This window comes from Bombus pyrosoma, linkage group LG2 (genome assembly GCF_014825855.1).
Source record: "Bombus pyrosoma isolate SC7728 linkage group LG2, ASM1482585v1, whole genome shotgun sequence".
In the NCBI taxonomy this organism is placed as follows: domain Eukaryota; kingdom Metazoa; phylum Arthropoda; class Insecta; order Hymenoptera; family Apidae; genus Bombus; species Bombus pyrosoma.
In genome coordinates, this window is record NC_057771.1 from 8,251,928 (window position 1) to 8,261,777 (window position 9,850).

Consider the following 9,850-nt stretch of genomic DNA (forward strand, 5'->3'; position numbering starts at 1 on the left):
CCTTTTCCCTCCTTTTGATTTACCGCTGTAATATTCTCTTTCTATATCTCTAGCTCGTCGATAGAAACCGCCAATAGCAGTATCTTGATAGAACTGTTTGCGCTCGATTCACTCGTTTCTTTATCCAGAGGAAATTACCAGTCACTCCAAACTCGCCTGTTTTTTTTTTTTTTATAGTATAGTTCTCTCTTTTTAGTATAATTTTCTACCTACCCGAATCTCTGGAAAAAACATTTCCTTATTTACGACAGATCGAACGAGCGAAGTATAGGTTAAGAGACTCGAAATAGGTTAGGACGCACCACCCTTCGCAGCATCCCCCCGAATTTTACCACTCTCCTATTTTCGTTTATATCGTCGTAAGAGAAACATCCACTCGTGAGAAGTAGCACGTAAACCAGCCTGTCAACTACGATGTTGTTGTATACCACCCTCGACATGCCATTATCGATATCTCATACTCCATCCTCGTCTCTCTCGAACGCCATTCTATCGGATTTAATCTCCAGATAATTTCCTATCCAGCTTTCCTCTGCCTTATCGAACTTGTCCGCTTTTCGAGCACACGTCCTCGCGGCGGCTTTTACGCAGGTCGGTACCATAATAGGGTTAGGGGAAGGGCAGGGATCACAAGCCTTGTCTAAGGTCGAACACGAAGAGGGAGGCTTACGGTGGTCCTGTTGGTGGAGGTCGTCGAGGACAAGGATGCCTGGAAGCCGGCAGCGGCGTGGTTCCCGGCGCGATACGCGGCGTCACAACAATCGGACGCCGGAAGCGGCAGTGACGGCGGCAGCGGAGGCGGTGGATCGATTCGGTCGGCCGGTCGTGAACCTCGAAAAACCGTCACGCCGAGCTGCTGCCGCGGTATCCGACACGAAACACGGCCAGACTGCATGGCGACCACCTGTGAGCTTCGTGCCGGCGCCGGCGTCGCGACGCCCACGTACCGTCCATCGACCCAACCGCGCCACCGACGAGATACCGCGACCTCGCTCGACCGAACCTCCGCACCCGGGACCAATTCGAGATTCGCGCATGAAACTGCGTAAACCGTGGTCTGTCCGGATTTGAATTCTGGATGTTGTTATCGTCGTCGTCGAGGGGTGAGCAAAGTGGTTCGCACCTCTGCATCGAATTACACATGCGAAAAAGAACAGATTACGGAAAGGGAATATCGATACGATACGCAATGACAAAAGGATGCGAAGACGTACGATGGAATATAATTTATGAAACAGATGAACCTGGATGAACCGTGGCCTCTTTGGAATCTAAAATAAAAATAGGCAATTTTGAGAGGAATGGAACTTTTGGACACTTTTACTTTGAACAAAGAAAGATTGTTCATCTACGTGTTCGAAGCAATTATATTTTTCTACGGTTAAGAAATATCACAAGTATCGGTCAAATATAAAACAATTGCTATCGGCACGCGCGATTTCTCGTTTCAGTATTCTGTTAAAAATTTTCTTGATGCGTTAAAAAGTCTTCTTGTTCCTTCGAATAAGATCGAGATTGAAATATACAAATTTCAGGATTTCGGTAGAATTCGAAGAAAGTAATAGAATCTTTTCCTTCGTTGAGTATAAAATTTTATGATTCAAGATAAGATGCAATAAAATTGGACTTTCGACAGCACGGTCGCTTCCGGGAAAATGGAGTAAGCAATAACGCGACTATAAACTGTTACAACGAGTCAGAGAATCGCTCACGCCTATTGTTTCGCGATTCCAATGGAAGCGAAACATTCTACTTTTATTCGGGTTACGAGTCCATTCAATCCAATTTACCTTTAATCGAATCAAAAGCGTTCGGTTTCCTTTCATCGGTGCTCCTTTCTACGGAAAAAGAGGATCGTCGGACTATTCGGTTCGCGTTGCCGTTTGACGATTCGAAATGCTATTCTTCGCCATTCTCGCTCTTTTGACTACAGCACCAACGGTCGTAAATTCAGGCACCGATGTTGAGCTGCTTTGGGACGCCGATATTGTGGCAGAGCGGTATCGCGCTCCCAAGATAATAATCGCAGTAATTACGATGATTACAACCGCCATTGTTCTTCCTGTCCGATATTATCCGCTTTCCGCGCTTCTCGGTATTTTCTGTCGGTTCGGCGAAACGGCGAATATGACGCGGTGCTCGGAAGAGAGAGAGAAAAAAAAAAGAAAAAGTACACCAAAGGGAAAAAATGAGAAGGAAAAAAATGTGTCGAAGAGAGAGAAGTTTGAAGGGAAAAAAGTGGGTCGTTGGGATGGATGGTGCGCGGCATTCGGGAACAACGGTCGCCGAGTTTTCCGTGCGTTTGCTAGTTCGCTCGATATTCCAACAAACGAATGTTTAGACCAGTTGCGAGATCGTCGCGGAGAACCGACGAGGTTGTGAAATAGGAGATGACATTCGATCAGATCCCACGTTCGTCTTGGGAAAAAATTCTATTACGACGGATCTATTACCGTGGGTTTATCCGAGCGGTTCTCGCGCGGCGACGAACGCAACTAGTACGAGTTTTCACCAGATCGCGGAAAGCGTCGCGACCGAAGAACGAGAAACGAAGAACGTGTATTTTCGACGAAATATTCTGAAATTAAAATTTCAGATTTTCGCATAATAAATCACCGAGATCTTCTGTTTAATCGTAGCCTTCAGAAAATAACGTTAAATTAGAGATCTGTATGTTCTTGAGGATGTTACAATATTCCGTGACTCTACTATTTTTATTAGCTTCTTACCTCCATAACGAATTTTGATCTCGTTTCACAAAAAAGAACCAATGAAAAGATATTCACTGTGGAAACTTGCTCCTTGACGGAGCCACTCGATTAAACTTTCGCTCACTGACAGTCTAAGAATTTTCACTGAGAAACGCTTTTTTCGATTTTCCTTGAAATTATCACCCGGATACTGCGTGTCGAAGTGCGAGCAACTTTTCACCCGACTTCCCCGACGTCAGCCCACTCGAAACGCGAATCTCGTAATTGTGAGCCACGTAGCGAGGCACTCGCGTCGCGATTGGCGGCTCGAACGCGAATAATCGTGGTTTTATGATGGGCGCCCGATACTTCGCTCCTTTCTCTTCGCGAATCGTGGCTTCCCCTCGGCTCTTGTCGCTTCACGCTTCCCGCGTCCACGAAATTTTGCACCATCGATCGGTACATGCATTTCTATCGAATATTTCCGCGTTACGCTAGTAAAATATTACGAATACGTCTGACAAATTTTAGAAAGCGAAACGAATCGCTTCTGCTATCGTCGAGATTCGTGTTCTCCTTGTCACGTTGAATTCTTGTGATTCGTATTGTAACACGAGACACAATCGCTCTATCTATTAGCTCGTGTCGAATCGACGTACGAATCGTTAAGGGGAATTTCCAGTCTGAAAATTCGCGTCGTCGTTGTTCTCGGGGGACAAAGTTCCCATGAGAAGCTCCAGAACATTTTTTTCCTTTCGCGACTTTAATCTTGAACACTGCAAAGCGTCCTTCTGTGCGACAAGATTGTTTGATGTGTGTCGCTCGTCACCGAGTAGGTGCCTTTGTCATCCAAGTCTTCGACTCGAAGCGAAAAGAACGTCTTGTCGGATTAGACGCATCTGTATCTGGCTCTAGGTCGTATCAAAGCTGTCACAACTGACACCTAAGGATTTATGCAAACACGAGTCATTCAAAGAAACATTTCACTAAGATGTATAATTTTAAAAGACGCGATCATAAATTCTTAAATTTTGGAACCCCTGAATTTCTAAAATCTCTGGTTCTTTATCAATCTTTCGCGAACTTAAATAATTCGTTTTTGGCAATTTGTAAGAATTTTCTTTCGAGATTCATACGAGGATATTTTACGACCGTTCAAAAGGGAGAAGAATGTGTGTTCGCGGCAGGTCGGCCATCCCTTCCCACATTACATTTTCAGCCCCCTCGTCCAACTTCTCCACCGACCTCAACACAACGGTTCAATGCCACGGCCCGATGAACCTAGACACCCAGTATATACGCGTGCACACATACACACACCCAATTTCGCGTACGTATTCGAACGAGACCGTGGTTTTTATTTGCCGGACCTTGACTCGATTTTTGGCTCCTGAATCGTTGTCGGTACCAGAAGGTCGACAGATTTCGAGTTCGCGGCTTTCTCGCCACAACGGGAGCTTTTAATGGCGGGAACGCGTTAATTGGACGCTATCGATTACGGGCTTTCTTTCACGAAGATTACACGCACCCCACAGAACATTTAATGCGAAGAATTCTACACTTTGAAAAAATCGAAATTGAGCACGACTGAAGTTTTCTTAAAGTATTTTACAATTTTCTGTATGATAGAAATGTGCACTAGGAATCGATGAAAAAGTGGAGGCAATAGACGTGCGGGAAGGCAGAAACGATCAATCGTTAAGAAGGAAACGAAGGATTTCCACGTTAGAGACGCTAATTAACGCCGATCTGTCTGTCACGTTCGTTTATCGATTAGCAGAACCTAATCGAACAGTGTTACGCAAGTAAATAGCTCGACTTCCGATGCTATTATCCCGCCAGTTATGTACTTACGCCGGTACCTGATGCGTTCGTTACACGCGACTAGCATGGAGATCGATAAAGCTCGCGTGGAAATTGTTTTGCTGTGAAAAGTCGTTGACCGCGAAAGCGTCGCGGAATCGAAATTCACGTCGTTTAGTCTTTTCTCTTTTCTTTTTTTATCGCGTCGTATTCATGCCTTCCGCAACCGATATGGCCAAGCCATAAATTCTCTAATTGGCCATGATCGCGTCCGCCATAAAGCATCTGTAATGCGATTCCAGTTTCTGCCCGTAATTAAGGTTAGGAACGACAATTATATATGCAGTTCATTAATTTCTTCAAAATCCAGTTTGTTGGAATCTTCGTGCAGAGACGTCAAATGAACGAGCGTTGCTGCAACATGCTGAGCGTTTCGCTGAACAACTTATAGAGTGCGTCATTAGATAGAGGAGCGCGGGAAAAATTTACGGTCGCGTTTCGTTCATCGGCGTTTGCTCAATGAACCAAGATTCGTGTCTTTCATCGACGAACGTTTTGATACAAAGAAAGAAAAGGCGATTGTACCTATCATTGTCTTCTCTCATTTACATGAACTGTGTTAAATAGACGGTCATTCAAGACGGAACTTAGATATCCAGGCAAATAGAAAACAGGGACGCGCGCGAACGAGGTAAGCGAGGCAGAGGACAGCGTAACCAAAAAAGCCACTCAACGTGCACTTACGCGAAGCGTACTCACCCGTCCATTAAGCAACAACGATGCGCTCGTAGAACGCCATGAGTCGCGGAGATGGCCCGATTCAGTTTTCACACCCCCGTGTTTTATCTTCCCGCGAATTCTATCTTGCAATCACGTTCTCCCTTTTCGTCGTCGGCCGAATGGAACGGTAGTACTATGTCCAGCGACACGCTGCCACGTTCTCACCAACTGTTCGGTTATTTTCCTCGAGCAACGTGCTTCCTCTGCGGCATTCGTCGAATGTAAACAAGGTGTTCGGAGCTTGCGCTGTGCCCGGAAGCTTCGCCGCGAACCACACAGACCTTTCTGTCCGTGCACGCGACTTCTACGGTGCTTCTTTCTCTCTCTCTCTTTCTCTTTCGTTCTCTCTCTCTCTCTCTCTCTGGTTTTCTCTCTTCCACGTCCGTCTTTTCCCTCCTTTTTCCTCTTTCATTCACCTCTCGCGTCCCTGTCCAAGCAAGCTCACGGTTGGTCACCGTCCTCGTCACACCCCCTCGTAACTCGTCTTTTTCCCGTCAACGGGAAAACGCTCCCCCTTCGGAGTCCTTCTGCGTGTTACGGTTCGTAGCTGGAGAAGTTCGGTCGCTTTTACCGTCGCTGCCGCTTCGTCCCCGTACGATCCATGGCGCTGTAATGGCGACGCAACGGTTATGGGGGTCGCCGTGCGCGAAGCCACCCCCATGCACGATGGGGAAGCACGATCAATACCTTAACCCCCGCGATACGCTTTTCCACTCCGTGACGCTTGCCTGTCCCCCGACGATGTACCTAGCCCGCTCACCCTACAACTCTCTACTTCTCTCTCTCTCTCTCTCTCTTTCGCTTTCTCTCTTACTTTCCCTCTACTCTATACACTCGGTTCTCTGTATCGAATCGCACCGGTTGTCGTCGAGACTCTACCTCCCGCTTTTATCGTCGACCATCCGTCGCTATTCTTTGTCTCGCACAGTGAAACTTTCTGTATCGCGTGGAGCATCGCGACCGACCTGCAACCTCCTCCTCGCGAGCAGTTGGAGTCTAGCGGCGGAATGAATACGACCGATGGCTCTTTATCTTGCAGCGATGCAATTGCGTCGGAGGGCGGCCTCGAGTGGCCAGAGGAACGGCTTAATCGGAGCCAGGGAACTTCGAGGACGCTCCCCGAGTCTCTCGTCTCTGTCATCTCTGTCTCGGAAATTCGTTTCTCGCGCTATAGGGAGCGACTATTTGGACGTCGTTTACTACCTCGGCTCCCCGTTTCGAATTTTTAACCTCTGGTCTGCGCGATTTTATCGAATTTTATTTTACCCTCACGATGAACAACAATTTTGAAATTCCTGAATAACACGTGGTCAAAGCGTTCTACCTTTGTCGATGTCGAATTGTAAATTGGAAAAACAGTTGAAAGGGTGTATAGCTAGCGATCGAATTTCTACGTGTTCCAGTGGCGTTTCGATGCTGCACGGTCGTAAATTACCGAACACCGTACAAGAGTGACGGAAAAATCGCTTTTTCCGTTCATAGATGTAAAACAACTAGCTTCGGTTTTCGGACTGTAGGTACAGGTTTCAAAGGACTCGGATATTCTTTCCTGGCTATTGATTTTTTCCATTACGATTTAAACGGGCTCCAGTAACGATGGATACGAGAGCGTATTACGAAGAGTTTGGCGGTTAAAGTACACCCTCGTCGAAGCGACGGGAGCCCGACGACACCCAGGAGGGTTGAATTTAGCCCTTAATTACGGGGACCGACTCACGAACGATCAGCCACCAGAATGTTTGGCTCGTCGAGGGTTTCCTCTATCACGCTTCGCCAGATGCTTCGTGCTTACCATGAGAGGCGATCGTCCTGATTTTTTTTTACACAACCCTGTGTCATTGAGAGGAACCCCACTACTCGTTTCCTGTATAATTTCGTAAAATTCGATTCGTTTAAAATAAAATGCCGATATATGGACACTTGTCGATGTAGATTAATCCCATTGAAACAAACGTAGCTACTATCGTGAACGCTATTAATACTGTTATTTATTATTTGCTGTTTGCTATGGAAAATCAAAAATATCTAGAAGGGCGAAGGAGCGAACAACGGGCAAAGAGAGCAAGGTACACGCCAACGATCCTCTTGCGAGTGAACATTATTGCAGCCGCGTAAAGGGTCGTTGTGTTCGCACGCTCTCTTGTGCAACGCTCTCTTACCCTTGTCACACGCGTGCCGCGATAAAAATGAGCTGCATGCGTGCTGTGTTTTAAGACGCGTCTCCGATTTTATTCAACGCCCAGCCGCCTTCTCTCCGATCCCACTCTATCGCCCGTGTTAATTCTCCTGCGTGTGCAGATCAATTTGCGAATTCACTCGATCATTTAGCTTAATCCCGGCAGGGCCAGTGTCATTGGTTAAATCAAGAAGATAAAAAACATGTCATTTGCGTTCAGTTGGTTCACCGAATGTTCAATGGTTTACGAGATATTTCCTAATAAAGAATATATATTGCTCAATTGTTGTATCCATGTTGCAAGAAAGAAATCGAAGGAAAAAGAATAATACAGCGAGTGTGTAAAGACGCATACTTACCATCGGACATGATGGCGAACAGCGATCACCGGATCTTCGCAAACATTTTATGATGCACGATTTTCTTGCAACAAATTCACGATCAGTTCTCCAAACCTATAAAAACGTTCGATTATTCGCAAGAATCTTCTGTCTGGTATGAATGCTGATAAGAAGTGTGTTTCATGAACGAGCTCGCGAATAGTGTGCACGCTGCACGCAGTTCGCGATCTATCGCGGACAGCGAGGATGTAAGATGTTTAATGAGGTTACTGGATGGTTCTGCAGGTGCGATAGATTACCGCCATGAACGATCGTGCTATAAACTTTATGGCGCCAGGCTTCTGAATGACTGCTTGCTACACGTGTATGTATAAAAGATAATACTTAAAAGCGAAGAATTATTAATCGAACACCGTTTCTCACTTTTAACTCACACCGTTATAACTATCAATGCATCTATCGACGTTTCATACGAATTCGAATGCTTTTCAGTAATTTTGTTTTTTTATTATTTTATCATAAAATTTTATTTCACCAGCATCACATATATCTTATAGTGCAAACTCTAACATTAAAGATAAAACTAAAATTTGTCAGTTTTCCAATAAATTCCAATAAATGACAGTATACGTAGAGTTTAAAGCACTCTGTATCGTATCTGAGGAATATAAAATCGTGTTTAAATCTACTACAAATAGATTTATATCGTTTGTAAGGGAATTAAAATACTATACAGTATTTCGATATATTTGTCCTTCTGTTTGTCGAAATGTTTTCCTTCTACTCTGATCTCGCGTACTTCATATTCTTCTGATTCTAATCTCATGTATTCTAAAAAAAAAAAAGAAGAAATTCATTTGTACACAGAGAATTACGCGATTATGTAATATTCCCCGCACGATCTCATTCGATTCGAACAAATTGACATAATACGATTCCTCGTTACGTTACGCGACAAGGCCGCAGTGGTTTGCATTATGAGACTTCGATGCATATGGTCCTGCACATCGTACTAGCTTCGCTGAAACTTTCCATTAATTGCATAATTAAGCAAACGGGGACGCAAAGGTGTACTAAGTGCTTTGTCTCGAAACTTCAACGATCTTGCACAAGATTTTGGGCAACTGCGAAGATGACGGAGTTACAAATAGATGAGAACAGATTAGAAGTCTAGATGACGGAGACAAAGTTTTATACTCACCTTATGAACAATTAAGGCGACTTCCTTATTAAAAGACCACGCACGTAACACGGAAACCAGTTGCATCCAGTGTACACGAAGGATGCATCGATATACGCACGTTAACTGAAGTCGTTTCGCCGACTGACCTTGTCCATTTTACATAGCCGCGACAAACGAGCGTGATTAGCGAGGAATTAATTAAAAAGCTTCACGTCTATGACGCAAGGCTTCGCGCTATCGTAATTCTTTACACACGAATACATTCTCGTATTTACAAAATGTCGATTTCCTGTGCAAAAGATTGTTCGAAACAGTTCCGCACGCGAACATAACTGCGTAAATACTATACGAACATTCGTACACGCGAGGATAGCATACACGAGAAATCATGGTCGAGAATGCTCGATTTAGATGCATTTTGCTCGGTGAAAGTCGCGTCATGATTCGATTTTCTTCTTTTTTGATTTAGTTTAGCCTGTTCTAGTGGAACGACCGTGGCGGCTTCGTGACAGGCCTATCTCAACGTCGAGAGATCACGGACTCTGAAATCGAGAGCATAGTCGTAGGTATTTAGGTCGACGCTCGGCCTCCTAGACTCGCGACACTGTGCTGTTCAATGTGCGTCGAACAACTTGCAGATAGAACCGCCTGTATCAGCGAAGGAAGCATCGAAGAAAAAGATGTTCATCTGAATATTACGTTCGCGACGTCTTAGTAATTCTGCTGATTGTTATAAATGCAGAGTAGATGGATACGGTAAATGCTTTCAGATTTCAGGTATCTTGGATTCATTATTCGAAGTAGGTGCATATTCGAGGAGTATTTTAATAGCGGCAGGACGATAGACGCTTGGTGGCAAAGAACGAAAGTAAATTAT

At 44.9% G+C, this 9,850-nt stretch overlaps 1 protein-coding gene across 3 annotated transcripts in view; it reads right to left on the reverse strand.

The window, feature by feature from the left end:
* LOC122572131 (proton channel OtopLc) overlaps positions 1-9,077 on the reverse strand; it is a 37,938-nt gene extending 28,861 nt beyond the window's left edge. The window contains exons 1-2 of one of the 3 annotated variants that reach the window (XM_043736780.1): positions 8,992-9,077; positions 7,809-7,904 (exon numbers count right to left, since the gene is read on the reverse strand). In XM_043736780.1, the coding sequence (XP_043592715.1) occupies positions 7,809-7,818 (10 nt within the window). In that variant the 5' untranslated portion in view covers positions 7,819-7,904; positions 8,992-9,077. Of the gene's footprint in view, positions 1-2,729; positions 3,022-5,252; positions 5,430-7,808; positions 7,905-8,991 lie in introns of those variants that run through there. The other 2 variants (XM_043736790.1, XM_043736786.1) reach the window with 2 other exon arrangements.
* Between the last annotated feature and the right edge of the window lie 773 nt (positions 9,078-9,850).